Genomic DNA, 26,909 nt, shown 5'->3' on the forward strand with positions numbered 1-26,909 from the left:
AAACTGATATTCTATCCTCTTCTCTCCTCATTTCCTCTCCTACTCTCTCATATCTCCTCTCCTCATTTCCTCTCCTACTCTCTCTCCTCTCCTCTCCTTTCTATTCCTCTCCTATCCTCCTCACCTCTCTCCTCTCCCTTCTGTTCCTCTCCTCCCCCTACTCCCTTTCCATTCCTCTCCTCTCTCTCTGTCCTCTCCCCTTGCTCTTTCCTCTACTCCCTTTCCATTCCTCTCCTCCCTCTCTGTCCTCTCCTCTCTCTCTGTTCTCTCCTCTCTCTCTGTCCTCTCCCCTTGCTCTCTCCTCTACTCCCTCTCCATTCCTCTCCACTTCTCTACTCCCTCTCCTTTCCTCTCTTCTCCTCCTCTCTCCTCTCCTTTAAGTCTCAGTTTAGTGGTACTGTCGCTTTAATAATTTATTGGTAGAATGAGTTGTTGCTGCTAGGCCAGTCTCTGACATGTTTTCTTAAAGAGACGTTACACACCACCTTTACTCTCCCTTTACTCTTTATGGTCTATAAAATAAAATAAATAAATAAAATCACTGCGTAATCCTCACAGACAAAGACGTTTAGTAGAGTAATGAACAAGATGAGTTACTTTATCACACATTTCTCTATTTCAAACACCTGATTTAGCTACAGATAAGACACAAACTAGGTACAGGAGAGATACTTGTGTAGTGTAAAGGGACAGATCTAGATTCAAATCTGTCTTTAAGAGAAGTCTCCAAAACTACCTCTGCATGTCGCCATCTACGCAACCCCCCCCCCCCCCCCCCCCCCCCACCCTCTGAGTGGTGCAGTATAAAGACAATAGCTCTCCCACGACACGTCCCTGCAAAACATATTCACACATTTTAGTGAGTCATTGCATTAATCAAGTGTGACTCTGCAAGGTGTCGAAAGTGTTCCACAGAAATGCTGGCCCATGTTGACTCCGATGCTTCCCACAGTTGTGTCAAGTTGGCTGTATGTCCTTTGGGTGGTGGACCATTCTTGATACACACGGGGAAACTGTTGAGCGTGAAAAACCCAGCAGCGTTGCAGTTCTTGACACAAACCGGTGAACCTGGCACCTACTACCATACCTCGTTTAAAGGCACTTCAATATTTTGTCTTGCCCATTCACCCTCTGAATGGCACACACACACAATCCATGTCTCAATTGTCTCAAGGCTTAAAAATCCTTCTTTAACCTGTCTCCCCCCTTCATCTACACGAATTGAAGTGGATTTAACAAGTGACATCATTAAGGGATCATAGCTTTTACCTGGATTCACCTGGTCAGTCTGTCATGGAAAGAGCTGGTGTTCTTAATGTTTTGTATACTCAGTGTCTATACATTATACTTACAGTATGATAATAGCTGCACTCACATGAATCAAGAATATAGCTTTGGCCACACCACGTCTAAGGCTAGTGTAAAAATTACAAATCTAATGTTAAAAGAGAGATAGATCTCACTAGACATATTTCACTAACATATATCCCCCTGAAAACGAGTTGCTTTATACATGGTACTTGGCTCGTGGGTTCATTCTATATACAGAGTAAAGGAGAGGTCAAAAAACCTCTATCACTGTCTGTAAGCACTATCTTACGCAAGGCTTCGCTCGCCTGACTTGGGGGAGGTGCCTCGCCCTAATTCAATAGAATATCTGCACACAGACCAGACTTAAAAGCAGAGTCTGTTTGTTTTACTCTTTAGACTAGCAAAGCCCGTTTGTTTTACTCTTTAGACTAGCCCAGGTGGTCCTGCAGTAATGGAGCCTGGGTCGACCGTGAGTGCAGTGAGGAGTAGCAGGGTTCTGTGTGGCACAGAGATACGGCCTGCTCTGATTGTCATCAAGGAGGGAAAGATACACAAAATCCTCCCAGAGTCCAGTGGTTCTACTGGGGATACTGCTGCTGGCTGTGATGTAGGTATTGATTAGCTCTCAGGCTTCTGCTCAATTTGGTCTTTTTCTTGTTATTTTTTTGTGTTAATTATTACTTTGTTTGTTCAGAATGTTTGCGTAATAATTTCCTATGAAGAAAAACACTTCCCAGTTCAACTAGTTCTCACAGTCTCACGTCAGAATTAGACGTTCATCTATGTTTCTCAAACGTCAAATTTTGAAGTTGTTGCAAACTTCAGATTTCGAAGTGTTTTAGGTTAAGTTTAAGTATTAATGCAACATTTTTAAGGTTAGGGTTAATTTCAGGCATTAACTCAGAATGGTTAAGGTTTGGGATAGGTTTAAAACAAAAATCTCAACAACAGCTAAATTATATAGCTGGATTTGAACTTGCGACCTTTGGAATCAGAGGCAGATTCACCCACTATCCCTGTCCACAGCACCTAACCAAAACCAAAACATACTTGAACGTAACGACGCTCACTGTTGCCCATGGTGGCTGGTTTCCACGTCATCTCCTGACGTCCTCAAACATGGATGGAAGTCAAATACTGAATTAAGCTAGCAGTTGAGGGAGAGCTTTGTATGTGTCTCTGTGTGTGGAGTAGATGTGAATGTGTCATACCCTGATCTGTTTCACCTGTCTTTGTGCTTGTCTCCACCACCCTCCAGGTGTCGCCCATCTTCCCCATTATCCCGAGTTTATTTATACCTGTGTTCTCTGTTTGTCTGTTGCCAGTTTGTTTTGTTCATTCGTACCTACCAGCGTTTGTTCCCCCTGCTCCTGCCTGTTTTCCTGCTTCTGTTTTCTAGTCCTTCCCGGTTTTGACCTCTGCCTCCCCTGGCCCTGAGACTGCCTGCCGTTTTGTACCTTACCCTACCGTTCTGGATTATTGACCCCTGCCTGCCGTGACCCTGAGACTGCCTGCCATGTTGTACCTTACCCCACCGTTCTGTATTATTGACCCCTGCCTGCCCTGACCCTGAGACTGCCTGCCATGTTGTACCTTACCCCACCGTTCTGTATTATTGACCCCTGCCTGCCGTGACCCTGAGACTGCCTGCCATGTTGTACCTTACCCCACCGTTCTGTATTATTGACCTCTGCCTGCCGTGACCCTGAGTCTGCCTGCCATGTTGTACCTTACCCCACCGTTCTGTATTATTGACCTCTGCCTGCCGTGACCCTGAGACTGCCTGCCGTTTTGTATCTTACCCCACCGTTCTGTATTATTGACCCCTGCCTGCCGTTTTGTACCTTACCCCACCGTTCTGTATTATTGACCCCTGCCTGCCCTGAACCTGAGACAGCCTACCGTTCTGTATTATTGACCCCTGCCTGCCCTGACCCTGAGACTGCCTACCGTTCTGTATTATTGACCCCTGCCTGCCGTGACCCTGAGACTGCCTGCCATGTTGTACCTTACCCCACCGTTCTGTATTATTGACCCCTGCCTGCCCTGAACCTGAGACTGCCTGCCGTTTTGTACCTTACCCTACCGTTCTGTATTATTGACCCCTGCCTGCCCTGAACCTGAGACTGCCTGTCATTCTGGACCCTTTATACGTTCTCCGGATTATTGACCCCTGCCTTGACCTGTATTTTGCCTGCCCCTGTTGTTAGTAATAAACTTTAGTTTCTTCTACACTTTCTGCATCTGGGTTTTACCTTAAATGTGTTATAAGGTGGTTTAGAGTTTTTTTTCTCCTGTGGTTGCACATGTGACATGCTGGTATAAATGAGCTAAAACTGAGCGCCGCCTCTGGATGAGCGGTTTCCTGTTTGCTTATGGCCTTATACAGCTCGTTGAGTGTGGTCTTAGTGCCAGCATCGGTTTGTGGTGGTAAATAGACAGCTACCAAAAATATAGATGAAAACTTTATTGGTAAATAGTGTGGTCTACAGCTTAACACAAACACACACACACATACACACACACACATAATCTCAGCAAAAAAAGAAACGTCCCTTTTTCAGGACCCTGTCTTTCAAAGATAATTCGTACAAATCCAAATAACTTCACAGATCTTTATTGTAAAGGGTTTAAACACTGTTTCCCATGCTTGTTCAATGAACCATAAACAATTAATGAACATGCACCTGTGGAACGGTCGTTAAGACAATAACAGCTTACAGACGGTAGGCAATTAAGATCACAGTTATGAAAACTTAAGACACTAAAGAGGCCTTTCTACTGACTCTGAAAAACACCAAAATAAAGATTCCCAGGGTCCCTGCTCATCTGCGTGAACGTGCCTTAGGCATGCTGCAAGGAGGCATAAGGACTGCAGATATGGCCAGGGCAATAAATTGCAATGTCCGTACTGTGAAACGTCTAAGACAGCTACAGGGGGACAGGACGGACAGCTGATCGTCCTCACAGTGGCACCCATGTGTAACAACACCTGCACAGGATCGGTACATTCGAACATCACACCTGCGGGACAGATACAGGATGGCAACAATAACTGCCCGAGTTACACCAGGAATGCACAACCTCTCCTTCAGACTGTCCGCAATAGGCTGAGAGAGGCTGGACTGAGGGCTTGTAGGCCTGTTGTAAGGCAGGTCCTCACCAGCCATCACCAGCAACAACGTCACCTATGAGCATAAACCCACCGTTGCTGGACCAGACCAGAGTGGCAAAAAGTGCTCTTCACTGACGAGTCGGAGTTTTGTCTCACCAGGGGTGATGGTCGGATTCGTGTTTATCGTCGACGGAATGAGCGTTACACCGAGGCCTGTACTCTAGAGCGGGATCGATTTGGAGGTGGAGGGTCTGTCATGGTCTGGGGCGGTGTGTCACAGCATCATCGGACTGAGCTTGTTGTCATTGTAGGCAATATCAACGCTGTGCATTACAGGAAGAGTGGGGTAACATCTCACAGCAAGAACTGCCAAATCTGGTGCAGTCCACGAGGACGAGATGCACTGCAGTACTTAATGCAGCTGGTGGCCACACCAGATACTGACTGTTACTTTTGATTTTGACCCCCCCTTTGTTCAGGGACACATTAGTCCATTTCTGTTAGTCACATGTCTGTGGAACTTGTTCAGTTTATGTCTCAGTTGTTGAATCTTGTTATATTCATACAAATATTTGCACATTAAGTTTGCTGAAAATAAACGCAGTTGACAGTGAGAGGACGTTTCATTTTTTGCTGAGTTTATATACACTGAGTGTACAAAACAATAAGGACACTTTCCTAATATTGAGTCACCCAATTCGTGGACTCTACAAGGTGTCGAAAGCGTTCCACAGGAATGCTGGCCCATGTTGACTCCAATGCAGTTGTTTCAAGTTGGCTGGATGTCCTTTGGGTGGTTAACCATTCTTAATACACACGGGAAACTGTTGAGGGTTAAAAACCCAGCAGCGTTGCAGTTCTTAACACGACCGTTGCGCCTGGCACCTACTACCATACCCCGTTCAAAGGCACTTCAATATTTTGTCTTCTCCCTTCACCCTCTGAATGGCCCACATACACAATCCATGTCTCAATTGTCTCCTCCCCTTCATCTACACTGATTGAAGTGGATTTAACAAGTCACATCAATAAGAGATCATAGCTTTCACCTGGATTCACCTGGTCAGTCAAATGGAAAGAGCAGGTGTCCTTAGTGCCTTGTGCACTCAGTGTAAATTCATGCTACACACACAGCACCATTTTTTATTTATTTAACTAGGCAAGTCAGTTAAGAACAAATACTTTTTTACAATGACAGCCTAGGAGAAGTGGGTTAACTGCCTTGTTCAGAGGCAGAACAACAGATTTTCACCATCAGCTCGGGGATTCGACCCACCAACCTTGCAGTTACTAGCTTAACACTCTCACCACTTGTCACGATCGTCCATGGGAGAGAGATAGGACCAAGGCGCAGCGTGTAAATAATGCATCTTCTCTTTATTAAGGAGATGACCAAACGAAGCAAAACAACAAATCCAAGACCGTGAAACAAAAACCGACTAAATGCAAAACATGCCAACTTGAAACAGACCTAGACACAGACTAAGACAATGACTAAATCAATGACCCAACAAACACATGATGCCTATGGCCGCCTAAAATATGGCTCCCAATCAGAGACAAATGAAAGACACCCGTCTCTGATTGAGAAACCACTCAGGCAACCATAGACATACCTAGAAACCCTCACTAAACCATAGACATACCTAGACATACTCACTCAACACAAAACCACACACACAAAACCCAACAACCCCTTAACCATATAACCACCCAAACACAAACCTTCCCCATGTCACACCCTGACCTAACAAACATAATAAAGGAAACAAAGATAACTAAGGCCAGGGTGTGACATAACCCCCCCCTTAAGGTGCGAACACCGGGCGCACCAACATAAAGTCTAGGGGAGGATCCGGGGTAGGCCTTAATATGGCGGCGGCTCGGGTGCAGGACGTGGCCCCCACTCCACCATAGTCGATCTCCGCTTCGGTGTCTCTGGTAGATCCTGGCTGAATGGCGGATTCAGCCGATCCTGGCTGGCGGACCACTCTGGCTGATCATGGCAGGCGGGCGACTCTGGCTGATCATGGCTGGCGGGCGACTCTGGCTGATCATGGCTGGCGGGCGACTCTGGCTGATCATGGCTGGCGGGCGACTCTGGCTGATCATGGCTGGCGGGCGACTCTGGCTCGTGGCAGACGGATGGCTCAGAAGGCGCTGGGCAGACAGATGGCTCAGATGGCGATGGGTAGACTGGCAGCTCTGACGACTCGGGGCAGACTGGCAGCTCTGACGACTCGGGGCAGACTGGCAGCTCTGACGACTCGGGGCAGACTGGCAGCTCTGACGACTCGGGGCAGACTGGCAGCTCTGACGACTCGGGGCAGACTGGCAGCTCTGACGACTCGGGGCAGACTGGCAGCTCTGACGACTCGGGGCAGACTGGCAGCTCTGGCCGGCTGAGACGCACTATCAGCCTGGTGCGTGGTGCCGGCACTGGTGGTACCGGGCTATGGACACACACCTGAAGGCTAGTGCGGGGAGAAGGAACAGGGCATACTGGACCCTGGATACGCACATTAGGCCTAGTGCGTGGTGCCGGAACTGGTGGTACCGGGCTGGGGCCACACATCTCAGGGCTAGTGCGGGGAGCAGCAACAGGACACACTGGGCTCTCAAAGCGCATTATAGGCCTAGTGCGTGGTACCGGCACAGGTGGTACCGGGATGAGGGCACGCATCTCAGGGCGAGTGCGGGGAGAAGCAACAATGCGAACAGGGCTCTGGAGACACCCTGGAATCCTGGGGCGTGGTGCCGGAACTGGTGGTACTGGGCTGGGGCGGGAAGGTGTTACAGGAGGTGTAGGACTAGGAATGCACACAGGAGGCCTGGTTCGTGGGACTGTCATTCCCAGACGGTTAGCACGCAACTCAGGACGAACATGAAGAACTGACTCAGGTAACATCACATCCCGCACACGCTCTGTCGGGTGGATGTCGTTCCTCACGCCCCAACACAGCAGGTCCCTCTTTTCACTCTCCTCCAAACTCCTCAATAAATCCTTAACAGTCTCTGTATCCTTCCCATTGCTCACCTCCAGTATCTGCACAACGGGCTCTGGCTCCCTCCTTTCACGCTGCTTGGTCCAAATTGGTTGGGTCATTCTGTCACGATCATCCATGGGAGAGAGATAGGACCAAGGCGCAGCGTGTAAATAATGCATCTTCTCTTTATTAAGGAGATGAACTAACGAAGCAAAACAACAAATCCAAGACCGTGAAACAAAAACCGACTAAATGCAAAACATCCAACTTGAAACAGACCTAGACACAGACTAAGACAATGACTAACTCAATGACCCAACAAACACATGATGCTTATGGCCGCCTAAAATATGGCTCCCAATCAGAGACAAGTGAAAGACACCTGTCTCTGATTGAGAAACCACTCAGGCAACCATAGACATACCTAGAAACCCTCACTAAACCATAGACATACCTAGACATACTCACTCAACACAAAACCACACACACAAAACCCAACAACCCCTTAACCATATAACCACCCAAACACAAACCTTCCCCATGTCACACCCTGACCTAACAAACATAATAAAGGAAACAAAGATAACTAAGGCCAGGGTGTGACACCACTAGGCTACCTGCCACCCAAATTGCTGCTATGAGATTTGTTCTTACTATTGCTGGTACTGCACAATTGAATCACTTGCCCTCCCCCAATCCCCCCCCCTTCTTACTATTGCTGGTACTGCACAATTGAATCACTTGCCCTCCCCCAATCCCCCTTACTCCGATACATGTGTAAATATTGTACTATAATTATGACTTCCTGTATTATACTTATGCTAATGTATTCATTATATTCTTATCTTATCTTTAATTATTTATTTTATTATTTCTTATTGTTGTTGCATTATAGAGAAGTGTATCCTGTACATAAGACAAATAAAACTGGAAACTTAAAACTTGGTTCTCTGGCTCACTTACTCCCCCTGTTGGAGAGAAAATATACTGTCATTCAGTGTTTTAATTCATCACCCATTTGTAGGCATAGTTGTGGCCTAGATTGCTGAAGTCGTTCGTCATTCTAAAAAAAAAATGTAATTACACTGTAATAACATCTGTATTACTACAACTGTGTCCCAAATACCACCCTATTCCCTACATAGTGAACTACTTTTGACCAGAGTCCTATGAGCCCTAAGGGCCCTGGTCAAAAGTAGTTCACTATATAGGGAATGAGGTGCCAGTTGGCCATTACTGATTGAGCATTACTATGAAGGTGTATAACTATATATAACGGTGTATCTTAATCCTGGTCTTGAGACCCAAGGGTGTGCACATTTTTTGTTTTTGCCCCTAGCACTACACAGCTGATTCAAATCATCAACTCATCATCAAGTTTGGATGATTTGAATCAGGCAAAAAACTAAATGTAAACCCCTCTGGTGCCCAGGACCAGATTATAAATTAAAAGTAGTTATACGTGTTCATGATAATGCCCAGGTCCAGGATTGAGATACACTGATCTATAACGTAGCATTACTGACGTAGCATTACTGACGTAGCATTAGTATTACTGACGTAGCATTACTGATGTAGCATTACTGATGTAGCATTGCTGATGTAGCATTACTGATGTAGCTTTACTGATGTAGCATTACTGATGTAGCATTACTGACGTAGCATTACTGACGTAGCATTACTGACGTAGCATTAGTATTACTGATGTAGCATTACTGATGTAGCATTACTGATGTAGCATTACTGACGTAGCATTACTGATGTAGCATTGCTGATGTAGCATTACTGATGTAGCTTTACTGATGTAGCATTACTGATGTATTACTGACGTAGCATTACTGACATAGTATTACTGACGTAGCATTACTGACATAGTATTACTGATGTAGCTTTACTGACGTAGCATTACTGACGTAGTATTACTGATGTAGCATTACTGACGTAGTATTACTGATGTAGCATTACTGATGTAGCATTGCTGATGTAGCATTATTGATGTAGCATTACTGACGTGGCTTTACTGACGTGGCATTACTGATGTAGCATTACTGACGTAGCTTTACTGACGTAGCATTACTGATGTAGCATTACTGACGTAGCTTTACTGACGTAGTATTACTGATGTAGCATTACTGACGTAGTATTACTGACGTAGCATTACTGACGTAGTATTACTGACGTAGCATTACTGACGTAGCTTTACTGACGTAGCATTACTGATGTAGCATTACTGACGTAGCTTTACTGACGTAGTATTACTGATGTAGCATTACTGACGTAGCTTTACTGACGTAGCTTTACTGACGTAGCATTACTGACGTAGCATTACTGACATAGCATTACTGACGTAGTATTACTGATGTAGCATTACTGATGTAGCATTACTGACATAGCATTACTGACGTAGCATTACTGACGTAGTATTACTGATGTAGCATTACTGATGTAGCATTACTGATGTAGCATTACTGACGTAGCATTAGTATTACTGATGTAGCATTATTGATGTAATATTACTGACGTAGCTTTACTGACATAGTATTACTGATGTAGCATTACTGATGTAGCATTACTGACGTAGCATTACTGACGTAGCTTTAGTATTACTGATGTAGCATTACTGATGTAGCATTACTGATGTAGCATTACTGACGTAGCATTAGTATTACTGATGTAGCATTATTGATGTAATATTACTGACGTAGCTTTACTGACATAGTATTACTGATGTAGCATTACTGATGTAGCATTACTGACGTAGCATTACTGACGTAGCTTTAGTATTACTGATGTAGCATTACTGATGTAGCATTACTGATGTAGCATTACTGACGTAGCATTAGTATTACTGATGTAGCATTATTGATGTAATATTACTGACGTAGCTTTACTGACATAGTATTACTGATGTAGCATTACTGATGTAGCATTACTGACGTAGCATTACTGACGTAGCTTTAGTATTACTGATGTAGCATTACTGATGTAGCATTACTGATGTAGCATTACTGACGTAGCATTAGTATTACTGATGTAGCATTATTGATGTAGTATTACTGACGTAGTATTACTGATGTAGCATTACTAATGTAGCTTTACTGACGTAGTATTACTGATGTAGCATTACTGACGTAGCATTACTGATGTAGCATTACTGACGTAGCTTTACTGACGTAGCATTACTGATGTAGCATTACTGACGTAGCATTAGTATTACTGATGTAGCATTACTGATGTAGCATTATTGATGTAGCATTACTGACGTAGCATTACTGACGTAGCTTTACTCAGAAAATCAGAAATTCGCCAGGGCAGCTGTCTAGGCCCCTTACTTTTTGTAAGATGTTGTTAATAAAAATTGAAAAAAGTAAGGGGCCTAGACAGCTGCCCTGGGGAATTTCTGATTCTACCTGGATTTTGTTGGAGAGCCTTCCATTTAAAGAAAACCCTCTGTGTTCTGTTAGACAGGTAACTCTTTAGCTACAATATAGCAAGACCTGTAAAGCCATAGCATATAAGTTTTTCCAGCAACAGACTATGATCGACAATGTCAAAATCCACACTGAAGTCTAACAAAACAGCCCCCACAATCTTTTAATCCTTAATTTCTCTCAGCCAATCATCAGTTATTTCATGGCAGGTGCTATAACATGTATAGCTGTATTTATAACATACATCTGTTACACTGATGGCAGGTGTTGGATGTGGGAGACCGTCTGGTGATGCCTGGTATCGTGGACTGTCACGTCCATGTGAATGAACCGGGTCGCACCACCTGGGAGGGATTCTGGACTGCCACGAGGGCCGCTGCTGCAGGAGGGGTCACTACCATAGTAGACATGCCCCTGTAAGTCATTACCATAGTGGACATGTCCCTGTAAGTCACTACCATAGTAGACATGTCTCTGTAAGTCACTACCATAGTGGACATGTCTCTGTAAGTCACTACCATAGTGGACACGTCCCTGTAAGTCACTACCATAGTGGACATGTCCCTGTAAGTCACTACCATAGTAGACATGTCTCTATAAGTCACTACCATAGTGGACATGTCCCTGTAAGTCACTACCATAGTGGACATGTCTCTGTAAGTCACTACCATAGTGGACACGTCCCTGTAAGTCACTACCATAGTGGACATGTCCCTGTAAGTCACTACCATAGTGGACATGTCTCTGTAAGTCACTACCATAGTAGACATGTCCCTGTAAGTCACTACCATAGTGGACATGTCCCTGTAAGTCACTACCATAGTGGACATGTCCCTGTAAGTCACTACCATAGTGGACATGTCCCTGTAAGTCACTATCATAGTAGACATGTCCCTGTAAGTCACTACCATAGTAGACATGTCCCTGTAAGTCACTACCATAGTAGACATGTCCCTGTAAGTCACTATCATAGTGGACATGTCCCTGTAAGTCACTACCATAGTGGACATGTCCCTGTAAGTCACTACCATAGTGGACATGTCCCTGTAAGTCACTACCATAGTGGACATGTCCCTGTAAGTCACTACCATAGTGGATATGTCTCTGTAAGTCACTACAAAGTTGAGTTTAGTTTATTAATTCTACCATTGTTAAAACAACCACACATAAGCCTGATAAATACATACGTGTACAGTACATGAGTGGAATCATGGAGGATAAAGTCTGGGATTTCCATTGTGGTCCTCTGACCAAGAACATGGAGCAGCCAGTCACAATTAGTTCCCTACCCCTTACCTTGGCCTTAAACCTTCAATGTTTGCAGATCTGTGAGGTTAAAGCTTTTCTGGTTATGCCTATCCAGACCCCTCAGATTTGCAGACATGGGGGAGTTAAGGCCAAATGGGTAGCGGTAAGGAGTGATAGAGGCTGAGTCGCTTTTCACATAGAACCATTACCCATTGTCCAGATTCAGGTGTAAGGTCAGAGGTTAGGAGTCTGAGATAGTGGACGGGTAACCACAGATTGAACTATACCCCATTGTTCAGATTCAGGCGTAAGGTCAGAGGTTAGGAGTCTGAGATAGTGGACGGGTAAACTACAGATTACCTCAAATGTACTTTTCTAAATCTGACCTTGAATAAAGATCACATTGTCAAGACATGCCTGTCACATTGACTAACTTAGGCTTCTCCTGTACTCAACGAACACATTCAGATCTGGCCAAACTGAGGATCACTAAGGATATCTAAAAAAATATAAAATTAAATTAAAAGATTGAAAAGAGATTTAAAATGTGCAATATGAACTGTGTTCTAATGACTGTCTCCATAGCAACAGCATCCCGCCGACCACCACCCTGGATAACTTCCATGAGAAGATGGCAGCAGCGTCAGGAAAGTGTTTTGTAGACACTGCCTTCTGGGGAGGGGTCATCCCTGGCAACCAGGTACAGTACTAGCTGTGGGAATGATAGCATGATGTACAAGAACACCCCCTGGACAGGATGCTAGTCTATCGCAGGGCCTCCCCCCCCCCCCCTATCTATCTCCTTAAATGCTGAGTACCAAGCAGAGACGCATCAGGTCCCATTTTTACAGTATTTAGTATGACTCGCCAGGGATCAAAACATCCAAGCTTCCAATCTCAGGGCAGACACTCTAACCACAAGGTCACAGAGTTGGTTGAGGGACAAAAAGTAGAGATGAAACTAACCCCACTAGGCAAAAAAACAGTTCAAAATAACGCTGTTTCCATCAACCTGGAAAACTGATTGGATTTGCAAAAAAAAGTTATACATTTAAAGAGCATTTTGTGTAAATATAAACTAGATGTTGATCTGACATCTGTTCCCAATGGAACAGTCAAAAATTGTCAAAAAGTCCTGTCCTCTTGTCACGCCCTGACCGTAGATTGCTTTGTATGTTTCTATTTTTAGTTTGGTCAGGGTGTGATGTGGGTGGGTATTCTATGTTGTAGGTCTAGCTTTTCAATTTCTATGTGTTTGGCCTGGTGTGGTTCTCAATCAGAGGCAGCTGTCTATCGTCGTCTCTGATTAAGAACCATACTTAGGTAGCCTGTTTTCCCACTGTTAGTTGTGGGTGATTATTTTCTGGTTAGTGTTTGTTGCACCCGTCAGAACTGTTCGTTGATCGTTTTGTTGTTTTTGTTCGCGGTTCATCTTGATTAAAAGTATTATGGATACGTACCACGCTGCACCTTGGTCCTCTTCTCCTTCTCCCGACGACAATCGTTACACCTCTCCTCATCGTCTTCCCTTGATCTGCCCTGATTGGGACAGACTTGGAAGGTGAACATAACATGGAATCTCATTACTATGCTGGCCTTAGCCTGGTCAGTTATATCAGATCTGTAGAGATTCAAGGAGAAGAGGAGAGGATGGATAATTTTTTGCGGGACAATTAAGAATACGACCAATCACTCGGGTGAACCTAAACCAAAGCCCTGTGGTGTGTCTTTGGCTTCTACCCATAGTGGTGTCGTGTCTTTACTATCATTAAATTGAAGACTTATAGTTTTTATCAAAGATTCTCTGTAATTAGTTATTACACGATCAACTGATTAATAACGTAACTAATTAACTAGGAAGTTGGGGCACCGAGGAAAAATATTCAGATTACAAAGTTATAATTTCCTAAAATAACTTTTCAGATATTTTCATATCTGATCAATAGTCTTCTGATTAATGATTTATTTATTTGACCTCAACGTCATGACCGTGGTTTCTATGAAACTATCTGATACAACTGTGTCTGTCTCTGCAGCTGGAGCTGCTTCCTATGATCCAGGCTGGGGTGGCTGGTTTTAAGTGTTTCCTGATCCACAGTGGAGTTGAGGAGTTCCCTCATGTGACTGACGAGGATCTGCACATGGCCATGAAACAGCTACAGGGCACAGGGAGCGTTCTCCTGGTAACTCACAGACAGATGGGAAATAAAATACGCCTCATTTTCTTTCTGTTTTAAATGTCTTTTAAGCAGCAGAAGTCAGAGCAAACTGACAAAGGCTGTCGCCGAAACGCGTCCATTTGAATTCAGACTTACAGGGACATGTCCACTATGGTAGTGACTTACAGGGACATGTCTACTATGGTAGTGACTTACAGGGACATGTCTACTATGGTAGTGACTTACAGGGACATGTCCACTATGGTAGTGACTTACAGGGACATGTCTACTATGGTAGTGACTTACAGAGACATGTCCACTATGGTAGTGACTTACAGGGACATGTCTACTATGGTAGTGACTTACAGGGACATGTCTACTATGGTAGTGACTTACAGGGACATGTCCACTATGGTAGTGACTTACAGGGACATGTCTACTATGGTAGTAACTTACAGGGACATGTCCACTATGGTAGTGACTTACAGGGACATGTCCACTATGATAGTGACTTACAGGGACATGTCTACTATGGTAGTGACTTATAGGGACATGTCTACTATGGTAGTGACTTATAGGGACATGTCTACTATGGTAGTGACTTATAGGGACATGTCTACTATGGTAGTTACTTATAGGGACATGTCCACTATGGTAGTGACTTACAGGGACATGTCCACTATGATAGTGACTTACAGGGACATGTCTACTATGGTAGTGACTTATAGGGACATGTCTACTATGGTAGTGACTTATAGGGACATGTCCACTATGGTAATGACTTACAGGGACATGTCTACTATGGTAGTGACTTATAGGGACATGTCTACTATGGTAGTGACTTATAGGGACATGTCCACTATGGTAGTGACTTATAGGGACATGTCTACTATGGTAGTAACTTACAGGGACATGTCTACTATGGTAGTGACTTACAGAGACATGTCTACTATGGTAGTGACTTACAGAGACATGTCTACTATGGTAGTGACTTACAAGGGCATTTCAGTGAGTACAGGTTTTTCCTTTTTTCCAGTATAGACCATTTGAACACGGTTCCTAGACACGTTTTTTTCACAACAAACTTTTGATTGAGCACGCCCAGTTCCTCATTCTAGAATTCACAGCTTCCTCACAAACACACTCACTGCATTGGAAAGTTTTTTTTCTTTCTTGTTGTATTTCTATGTAACTCGTGTCTACTCTATAATATAAAACTTGTAAGCCATGGGGGTGAAAAAATACTCTTGAAACAGATTGAAGGGAATTTATTTATCCATGTTATACACCTTATAAACTAAGTGGTTAACAAATACCAACCTTGACTTCTTCTCCTTTTCTCTGTAGTTTCATGCTGAGAGGGATGTCCCCCTGCCATCAGAGGAAGCAGGTATCATTTTAACGCCGATGGCAAAAAAAAGGCATCAGAAAGATGAAGCAGTATTTTGCTACTGGTGTGTCAGAGTAATTTAACCGTATCTATAAGAACCATCCTCTTACTTCCATCCCCATCACTACTTTCCATAGACCCCAAAGAGTACTCCACCTTCCTCAAGTCCAGACCAGATGTTATGGAGCTGGAGGCCATTCGAACTGTCACTGAGCTCTGCCTGAAATACCAGTAAGAACTACTACTACTAGTACTGCTACCGCTGCTACCGTAACAGTATAACTTTCGTCCGTCCCCTCGCCCCGGGCTCGAACCAGGGACCCTCTGCACACATCGACAACAGCCACCCTCGAAGCATCGTTACCCATCGCGCCACAAAAGAAACGGCTCTTGCAGAGCAAGGGGAACAACTACTTCAGGTCTCAGAACGAGTGACATCACCGATTGAAACGCTATTAGCGCGCACCACCGCTAACTAGCTAGCCATTTCACATCGGTTACACTACTACTACTACTACTGCTACTACTACTACTACTGCTACTACTGCTACTACTACTACTACTAGTACTGCTACTACTACTACTGCTACTACTACTACTACTACTGCTGCTACTACTACTGCTGCTACTACTACTACTGCTACTACTACTACTACTACTACTAAAACTACTGCTACTACTACTACTACTACTACTAACACTGCTACTACTATTACTACTACTACTACTAACACTACTGCTATTACTACTACTACTGCTACTACTACTACTATCTCTACTACTACAACTATCTCTACTGCTACTGCCTGAGGTACCAGTAGGAACACGCCCACCATAGTGATGGAAGCTGTGTTATGTACTGTGCTGCTGTTTGAGTTCATATCTAATCGTTAGAGATCAGCAACGAGGGTTTAGAGATGCCCCTCTGAGTATCTCTCTTAGATTTTTCAACATTCTATTTATTGATCATTTGTATACAAAACAAAAGCAGTAACATGTCAAATGTACAGAGGTTTTTATCTCTAACTCTCTAGGGAGCATTGCCACATTGTGCACCTGTCCTTTGCCCAGCCCTGGGCTCTGATGTGGACTGTGTATGTCTCTCTCAAGGGTGCATTGCCACATAGTGCACCTGTCCTCTGCCCAGCCCCTGGCCCTGATCCAGGCAGCGAAGCAGGCTGGAGCCCCTCTAACGGTGGAGACCACCCATCACTACCTCAGCCTGTCTGCTGAACACATCCCTGCTGGGGCCACACAGTTCAAATGCTGTCCTCCCATCAGAGGGGTAGCTAACCAGGTACGCCTCCCATCAGAGGGGTAGCTAACCAGGTACGCCTCCCATCAGAGGGGTAGCTAACCAGGTACGCCTCCCATCAGAGGGGTAGCTAACCAGGTACACCTCCCATCAGAGGGGTAGCTAACCAGGTACACCTCTCATCAGAGGGATATCTAACCAGGTACGCCTCCCATCAGAGGGGTAGATAACCAGGTACGCCTCCCATCAGAGGGGTAGCTAACCAGGTACACTTCCCATCAGAGGGACATCTAACCAGGTACACCTCTCATCAGAGTGATATCTAACCAGGTACACCTCTCATCAGAGTGATATCTAACCAGGTACACCTCTCATCAGAGTGATATCTAACCAGGTACACCTCTCATCAGAGTGATATCTAACCAGGTACACCTCTCATCAGAGTGATATCTAACCAGGTACACCTCTCATCAGAGGGACATCTAGCCAGGTACACCTTCTTTATTTGTACTATTTTCTACATTGTAGAATAGTGAAGACATCAAAACTATGAAGTAACACATATGCAATCATGTAGTAACCAAAAATGTATATATTTTATATTGCATATTCTTCAAAGTAGCCAAAGTAATGATGGACTACTGTTTCTCTTTTCTTATTTGAGCTGTTCTTGCCATAATATGGATTTGGTCTTTTACCAAATAGGGCTATCTTCTGTATACCACCCCTACCTTGTCATAACACAACTGATTGGCTCAAACGCATTAAGAAGGAAAGAAATTCCACAAATTAACTTTTCACAATGCACACCTGCTAATTGAAATGCATTCCAGGTGACTACCTCGTGAAGCTGGTTGAGAGAATGCCAAGAGTGTGCAAAGCCGTCATCAAGGCAAAGGGTGGCTACTTTTGAAGAATATCAAATACAAAATATATTTTGACTTGTTTAACACTTTTTTTTGGTTACTACATGATTCCATATGTGTTATTTCATAGTTTTGATGTCTTCAACTATTATTCTACAATGTAGAAAATAGTAAAAATAAAGAAAAACCCTGGAATAAATTAGGTGTGTCCAAACATTTGACTGGTACTGATTAATAATTAATGTATCCTTAATAAATGAAAACAAGAGACACAGAGAAAGTGCAAATAAACAGAGAGACTGCGTACATACAGACAGTAGAAGACTAACATAGACCACCCATCTCATTATATAACAGAAGTTTAACACAGGGGCCAGTCACCCATCCACACCATCTCATTACATAACAGAAGTTAACACAGGGGCCAGTCACCCATCCACACCATCTCGTTACATAACCGAAGTTTAACACGGCGGCCAGTCACCCATCCACACCATCTCATTACATAACAGAAGTTTAACACAGGGGCCAGTCACCCATCCACACTGAACATGATGGTTATTTCCAAATGAATACCTGAATGTAGCCCGTCACCAACTACCTACCTCATCCCTGTATTTGTTTTTTCCTGCTCTTTTGCACACCAGTATTTCTACTTGCACATCCTCATCTGCACATCTATCACTCCAGTGTTAATTGCAAAATTGTAATTACTTTGCCACTATGGCCTATTTATTGCCTTACCTCTTTACTTCATTTGCACACACTGTATACAGATTTTCTATTGTGTTATTGACGGTACGTTTGTTTATCCCATGTGTAACTGTGTTGTTTTAGTCGCACTGCTTTGCTTTATCTTGGCCAGAAGTTGTTCTCAACTGGCCTACCTGGTTAAATAAAGGCGAAATAAAAATCTAAAACATCCCATTACCTTCGACCCCTCCAGGAGCAGCTGTGGTCTGCCCTGAAGGCTGGTCAGATTGACATGGTTGTGTCAGATCACTCCCCCTGCACACCAGACCTGAAGAGATTGGACAGTGGGGATTTCACTCAGGCCTGGGGAGGGATCTCCTCCTTACAGTTCGGTAAGTGAGATCCAGTAGAGATTCAGTAGAGATCCAGTAGACCCATTAGAGATCCCGTAGAGATCCGTTAAAGATCCAGTAGATCCATTAGAGATTCATTCGAGATCCAGTAGATCAATTAGAGATCCATTAGTTATTAGCCATACCTTGCCAACTATATAGGGATTTTCTCTCCCAGGCTATAGTATGTATTGAGCTCTCCCAGGCAATAGTATTTATTCAGCTCTCCCAGGCTATAGTATTTATTCAGCTCTCCCAGACTATAGTATGTATTCAGCTCTCCCAGGCTATAGTATTTATTCAGCTCTCCCAGGCTATAGTATTTATTCAGCTCTCCCAGGCTATAGTATGTATTCAGCTCTCCCAGGCTATAGTATGTATTCAGCTCTCCCAGGCTATAGTATGTATTCAGCTCTCCCAGGCTATAGTATTTATTCAGCTCTCCCTCTCCCAGGCTATAGTATGTATTCAGCTCTCCCAGGCTATAGTATGTATTCAGCTCTCCCTCTCCCAGGCTATAGTATGTATTCAGCTCTCCCTCTCCCAGGCTATAGTATGTATTCAGCTCTCCCTCTCCCAGGCTATAGTATGTATTCAGCTCTCCCAGGCTATAGTATGTATTCAGCTCTCCCAGGCTATAGTATTTATTCAGCTCTCCCAGGCTATAGTATTTATTCAGCTCTCCCAGGCTATAGTATGTATTCAGCTCTCCCAGGCTACAGTATGTATTCAGCTCTCCCAGGCTATAGTATTTATTCAGCTCTCCCAGGCTATAGTATGTATTCAGCTCTCCCAGGCTACAGTATGTATTCAGCTCTCCCTCTCCCAGGCGATAGTATGTATTCAGCTCTCCCAGGCTATAGTATGTATTCAGCTCTCCCTCTCCCAGGCTATAGTATGTATTCAGCTCTCCCAGGCTATAGTATGTATTCGGCTCTCCCTCTCCCAGGCTATAGTATTTATTCAGCTCTCCCAGGCTACAGTATGTATTCAGCTCTCCCTCTCCCAGGCTATAGTATGTATTCAGCTCTCCCTCTCCCAGGCTATAGTATTTATTCAGCTCTCCCAGGCTATAGTATGTATTCAGCTCTCCCAGGCTACAGTATATATTCAGCTCTCCCTCTCCCAGGCTATAGTATTTATTCAGCTCTCCCAGGCTATAGTATGTATTCAGCTCTCCCTCTCCCAGGCTATAGTATGTATTCAGCTCTCCCAGGCTATAGTATGTATTCAGCTCTCCCTCTCCCAGGCTATAGTATGTATTCAGCTCTCCCTCTCCCAGGCTATAGTATGTATTCAGCTCTCCCAGGCTACAGTATGTATTCAGCTCTCCCTCTCCCAGGCTATAGTATGTATTCAGCTCTCCCAGGCTATAGTATTTATTCAGCTCTCCCAGGCTATATATAGTATTTATTCAGCTCTCCCAGGTTATATATAGTATGTATTCAGCTCTCCCAGGCTATAGTATGTATTCAGCTCTCCCAGGCTATAGTATTTATTCAGCTCTCCCAGGCTACAGTATGTATTCAGCTCTCCCAGGCTATAGTATGTATTCAGCTCTCCCAGGCTATAGTATTTATTCAGCTCTCCCAGGCTATAGTATTTATTCAGCTCTCCCAGGCTATAGTATTTATTCAGCTCTCCCAGGCTATAGTATTTATTCAGCTCTCCCAGGCTATAGTATGTATTCAGCTCTCCCAGACTATAGTATGTATTCAGCTCTCCCAGGCTATAGTATTTATTCAGCTCTCCCTCTCCCAGGCTATAGTATGTATTAAGCTCTCCCAGGCTATAGTATGTATTCAGCTCTCCCTCTCCCAGGCTATAGTATGTATTCAGCTCTCCCTCTCCCAGGCTATAGTATGTATTCAGCTCTCCCTCTCCCAGGCTATAGTATGTATTCAGCTCTCCCTCTCCCAGGCTATAGTATGTATTCAGCTCTCCCAGGCTATAGTATGTATTCAGCTCTCCCAGGCTATAGTATTTATTCAGCTCTCCCAGGCTATAGTATTTATTCAGCTCTCCCAGGCTATAGTATGTATTCAGCTCTCCCAGGCTACAGTATGTATTCAGCTCTCCCAGGCTATAGTATTTATTCAGCTCTCCCAGGCTATAGTATGTATTCAGCTCTCCCAGGCTACAGTATGTATTCAGCTCTCCCTCTCCCAGGCTATAGTATGTATTCAGCTCTCCCAGGCTATAGTATGTATTCAGCTCTCCCTCTCCCAGGCTATAGTATGTATTCAGCTCTCCCAGGCTATAGTATGTATTCAGCTCTCCCTCTCCCAGGCTATAGTATTTATTCAGCTCTCCCAGGCTATAGTATGTATTCAGCTCTCCCAGGCTACAGTATGTATTCAGCTCTCCCTCTCCCAGGCTATAGTATGTATTCAGCTCTCCCTCTCCCAGGCTATAGTATTTATTCAGCTCTCCCAGGCTATAGTATGTATTCAGCTCTCCCAGGCTACAGTATGTATTCAGCTCTCCCTCTCCCAGGCTATAGTATTTATTCAGCTCTCCCAGGCTATAGTATGTATTCAGCTCTCCCTCTCCCAGGCTATAGTATGTATTCAGCTCTCCCAGGCTATAGTATGTATTCAGCTCTCCCTCTCCCAGGCTATAGTATGTATTCAGCTCTCCCTCTCCCAGGCTATAGTATGTATTCAGCTCTCCCAGGCTACAGTATGTATTCAGCTCTCCCTCTCCCAGGCTATAGTATGTATTCAGCTCTCCCAGGCTATAGTATTTATTCAGCTCTCCCAGGCTATATATAGTATTTATTCAGCTCTCCCAGGTTATATATAGTATGTATTCAGCTCTCCCAGGCTATAGTATGTATTCAGCTCTCCCAGGCTATAGTATTTATTCAGCTCTCCCAGGCTACAGTATGTATTCAGCTCTCCCAGGCTATAGTATGTATTCAGCTCTCCCAGGCTATAGTATGTATTCAGCTCTCCCAGGCTATAGTATTTATTCAGCTCTCCCAGGCTATAGTATTTATTCAGCTCTCCCTCTCCCAGACTACAGTATGTATTCAGCTCTCCCAGGCTATAGTATGTATTCAGCTCTCCCAGGCTATAGTATTTATTCAGCTCTCCCAGGCTATAGTATGTATTCAGCTCTCCCAGGCTACAGTATGTATTGAGCTCTCCCAGGCTACAGTATGTATTCAGCTCTCCCTCTCCCAGGCTACAGTATTTATTCAGCTCTCCCAGGCTACAGTATGTATTCAGCTCTCCCTCTCCCAGGCTATAGTATTTATTCAGCTCTCCCTCTCCCAGGCTATAGTATGTATTCAGCTCTCCCAGGCTACTGTATGTATTCAGCTCTCCCAGGCTATAGTATGTATTCAGCTCTCCCAGGCTATAGTATGTATTCAGCTCTCCCTCTCCCAGGCTATAGTATTTATTCAGCTCTCCCAGGCTATAGTATTTATTCAGCTCTCCCAGGCTACTGTATGTATTCAGCTCTCCCAGGCTATAGTATGTATTCAGCTCTCCCAGGCTATAGTATTTATTCAGCTCTCCCAGGCTATAGTATTTATTCAGCTCTCCCTCTCCCAGGCTACAGTATGTATTCAGCTCTCCCAGGCTATAGTATGTATTCAGCTCTCCCAGGCTATAGTATGTATTCAGCTCTCCCAGGCTATAGTATTTATTCAGCTCTCCCTCTCCCAGGCTACAGTATGTATTCAGCTCTCCCAGGCTATAGTATTTATTCAGCTCTCCCAGGCTATAGTATTTATTCAGCTCTCCCTCTCCCAGGCTACAGTATGTATTCAGCTCTCCCAGGCTATAGTATTTATTCAGCTCTCCCAGGCTATAGTATTTATTCAGCTCTCCCTCTCCCAGGCTACAGTATGTATTCAGCTCTCCCAGGCTATAGTATGTATTCAGCTCTCCCAGGCTATAGTATGTATTCAGCTCTCCCAGGCTATAGTATGTATTCAGCTCTCCCAGGCTACAGTATGTATTCAGCTCTCCCAGGCTACTGTATTTATTCAGCTCTCCCAGGCTATAGTATTTATTCAGCTCTCCCAGGCTATAGTATGTATTCAGCTCTCCCAGGCTACTGTATGTATTCAGCCCCCCCAGGCTATAGTATGTATTCAGCTCTCCCAGGCTATAGTATGTATTCAGCTCTCCCAGGCTACTGTATTTATTCAGCTCTCCCAGGCTATAGTATGTATTCAGCTCTCCCAGGCTACTGTATGTATTCAGCCCCCCCAGGCTATAGTATGTATTCAGCTCTCCCAGGCTACAGTATGTATTCAGCTCTCCCAGGCTACTGTATGTATTCAGCCCCCCCAGGCTATAGTATGTGTTCAGCTCTCCCAGGCTATAGTATGTATTCAGCTCTCCCAGGCTATAGTATGTATTCAGCTCTCCCTCTCCCAGGCTATAGTATTTATTCAGCTCTCCCAGGCTATAGTATGTATTCAGCTCTCCCAGGCTATAGTATGTATTCAGCTCTCCCAGGCTATAGTATGTATTCAGCTCTCCCATGCTATAGTATGTATTTGGCTCTCCTTTGTTCAACCAGAACCTTGCTTGGGTTGAAATATGAATTCAACAGATGGCTTGACATTGCACTTTAGCATTTTGCCTGTTTGTACAATTTATTATGGATCCACATTACCTGTTGTCAAGGCAGCAGCTACTCTTCCTGTGGTTTATTATGGATCCACATTACCTGTTGTCAAGGCAGCAGCTACTCTTCCTGGGGTCTAGCAAAATTAAAGCAGTTATACAATTTAAAAAACATGACGATACATTCACAAGTTTCACAACACGCTGTGTGCCTTCAGGCCCCTACTCCACCACATGTGTTCAATACAAAATCCATGTGTACGTATGTACAGTGCACACTCTGATAGAGAGACCAGTCACTCAAAATGTCCTCTATCTCAGTATATCATCCGGTCTGTTTCAGAGACTAAATAAAGTCTCTGTCTCTCTCTCTTTATCTCTCTCACTGTCTTTCTCTCTCTCTCTCTCTCTCTCATCTCTGTCTATCTGTCTCTCTCTTTATCTCTATCTGTCTTTGTCTCTCCCTCTTTGTCTCTCGCTATCGCTTTCTCTGTGTCTCTCTGTCTCTATCTGTATTTATCTCTCTCATCTCTGTCTATCTGTCTCTCTGTCTCTCTCTTTATCTCTATCTGTCTCTGTCTCTCCCTCTTTGTCTCTCGCTATCGCTTTCTCTGTGTCTCTCTGTCTCTATCTGTATTTATCTCTCTCTGTCTGTCTGTATCTCTCTCTCTGTCTGTCTCTCTCTGTATATATCTGTCTGTCTCTCTCTGTATATATCTGTCTCTCTGTGTCTCTCTGTCTGTCAATTCAATTCAATTCAATTCAAGGGGCTTTATTGGCATGGGAAACATGTGTTAACATTGCCAAAGCAAATGAGGTAGACAATACACAAAAGTGAAACAAACAAAACGAATTAACAGTAAACATTACACATACAGAAGTTTCAAAACAATAAAGACATTACGAGTGTCATATTAAATATATACAGTGTTGTAACAATGTACAAATGGTTAAAGCACACAAGTTAAAATAAGTAAGCATAAATATGGGTTGTATTTACAATGGTGTTTGTTCTTCACTGGTTGACCTTTTCTTGTGGCAACAGGTCACAAATCTTGCTGCTGTGATGGCACACTGTGGAATTTCACCCAGTAGATATGGGCGTTTATCAAAATCGGGTTTGTTTTCGAATTCTTTGTGGGTCTGTGTAATCTGAGGGAAATATGTGTCTCTAATATGGTCATACATATGGGCAGGAGGTTAGGAAGTGCAGCTCAGTTTCCACCTCATTTTGTCTCTGTCTCTCTCTGTCTCTCTGTCTCTCACTGTCTTAGGTCTGTCTCTGTTCTGGACGTCCGCCAGTAAGAAAGGTTTCACTCTGCCAGACGTGGTGAGGCTCCTCTGCCAGCGCACTGCACAACTCTGTCGCCTTGACAACCAGAAGGGGAGCCTCGTTCCCGGTCACGATGCAGACCTGGTCATATGGGACCCTGAGAAGGAGTTTGAGGCTAGTATTACAGGAGAGGGATTCACTAAAAGACAAAGAACACGCACAGTCTTTCATTTTATCATTACTGTTCATTTGTTGGTTTTGTGCTCAGCTATTATTTAATATTTCCATTGATGACCTTCCACAGGTGAAAGACGCTAGTATACATCACAAAAATAAGGTGAGCAAACATTAAACCATGGGTACAATACCCTACACTATATTAAACTATGAACTATAACATTAAACCATGGGTACAATACCCTACACTATATTAAACTATGAACGATAACATTAAACCATGGGTACAATACCCTTCACAATATTAAACTATGAACGATAACATTAAACCATGGGTACAATACCCTACACTATATTAAACTATGACCGATAACATTAAACCATGGGTACAATACCCTACACTATATTAAACTATGAACGATAACATTAAACCATGGGTACAATACCCTTCATTATATTAAACTATGAACTATAACATTAAACCATGGGTACAATACCCTACACTATATTAAACTATGAACTATAACATTAAACTATGGGTACAATACCCTACAGTATATTAAACTATGACGAACAGTCCAGACTATACCTATAAAGCCTTCATAATCTGTTGAAGGCAATGATCCCGGTTGACGACCCCCCCCCTGTCTCTCTCTCCAGTTAACTCCCTACCTGGGCCTGACGTTGCTTGGGGAGGTGAGTGTCACCATCGTCCGAGGCAGAGTGGTGTACAAGCAGGGTTCCTTCTCTCCTACGCCCCTGGGGAAGCATCTCCTCCTCCCCCAGAGGAAGACCCAGGTCTCCCTGTGTGATGGAGAGAAGAGCGAGGGGACCCAGGTCTCCCTGTGACTGCCTGGAAAACAGTGGCAAGACATGTTACCGAGGGGACAATCCTGGCTAAATAAATACAATACAATGAAATAAATGGACCCAGGGATGTATGTCTCAAAGTTAATAGGCTTGACTGTTGTTGTAAGATGCTTTAATAAACAAAGTCATCTCTTTCAAAAGAAGATGTGTGTCTACATTACATTACTCCCTCCACCTAAATCGAGTAGATTCCATAGTACAACAGTTAAGGAACTAGAGGAGAGTGGTGGTGGTGGTGGTGGTGGGGTGGGGGGGGGTTTGGGGGGGGGTAAATCTCCTGTGCCCGCCCACTGCCTCTTCGTGTCACTGAGTAATCTCTGACCCAACAGACACGGTCAGAAATCTAGGAAGCATATCAGCTCATAAACACCCTGAATCAAAGATGACAGGGCAGAATACCATGATCACACAAACACATGTTTTACTAGTATATATCAAGGTCATCATTTTTTACCATGAGGTTTTAGCACTGAATGGAAAATCAGTATCTGCTGAATATGGCCTACAGTATAAGATATAACTGTATGACCTACTGAAGCAGCAGCGGTCGATGGTTAACCCCATGTGTGGTGAATAAATTAAGGGGAGGGGGTTCTCACTGCAGTACAGCCAGGGGAGGGGGTTCTCACTGCAGTACAGCCAGGGGAGGGGGTTCTCACTGCAGTAGATTCAGGGGAGGGGGTTCTCACTGCAGTAGAGCCAGGGGAGGGGGTTCTCACTGCAGTAGAGCCAGGGGAGGGGGTTCTCACTGCAGTAGATTCAGGGGAGGGGGTTCTCACTGCAGTAGATTCAGGGGAGGGGGTTCTCACTGCAGTAGAGCCAGGGGAGGGGGTTCTCACTGCAGTAGAGCCAGGGGAGGGGGATCTCACTGCAGTACAGCCAGGGGAGGGGGTTCTCACTGCAGTAGATTCAGGGGAGGGGGTTCTCACTGCAGTAGATTCAGGGGAGGGGGTTCTCACTGCAGTAGAGCCAGGGGAGGGGGTTCTCACTGCAGTAGATTCAGGGGAGGGGGTTCTCACTGCAGTACAGCCAGTGGAGGGGGTTCTCACTGCAGTAGATTCAGGGGAGGGGGATCTCACTGCAGTACAGCCAGGGGAGGGGGATCTCACTGCAGTACAGCCAGGGGAGGGGGTTCTCACTGCAGTAGATTCAG

The 26,909-nt window shown here is 44.3% G+C and overlaps 1 protein-coding gene across 1 annotated transcript; it reads left to right on the forward strand.

Annotated features, from left to right (window-relative positions):
• Positions 1 to 1,659: 1,659 nt before the first annotated feature.
• On the forward strand, positions 1,660 to 25,899 carry zgc:103559 (Allantoinase, mitochondrial). The gene is made up of 11 exons (XM_055943927.1): positions 1,660 to 1,918; positions 11,109 to 11,260; positions 12,678 to 12,792; positions 14,129 to 14,275; positions 15,599 to 15,641; positions 15,779 to 15,872; positions 16,752 to 16,938; positions 18,709 to 18,847; positions 24,711 to 24,883; positions 25,014 to 25,046; positions 25,547 to 25,899. The coding sequence occupies exons 1-11, from the start codon at positions 1,763 to 1,765 to the stop codon at positions 25,733 to 25,735; spliced, it is 1,428 nt and encodes a 475-aa protein (XP_055799902.1). The 5' UTR covers positions 1,660 to 1,762; the 3' UTR covers positions 25,736 to 25,899.
• Positions 25,900 to 26,909: the final 1,010 nt, after the last annotated feature.

This window comes from Salvelinus fontinalis, chromosome 14 (assembly GCF_029448725.1).
Source record: "Salvelinus fontinalis isolate EN_2023a chromosome 14, ASM2944872v1, whole genome shotgun sequence".
In the NCBI taxonomy this organism is placed as follows: Eukaryota; Metazoa; Chordata; class Actinopteri; order Salmoniformes; family Salmonidae; genus Salvelinus; species Salvelinus fontinalis.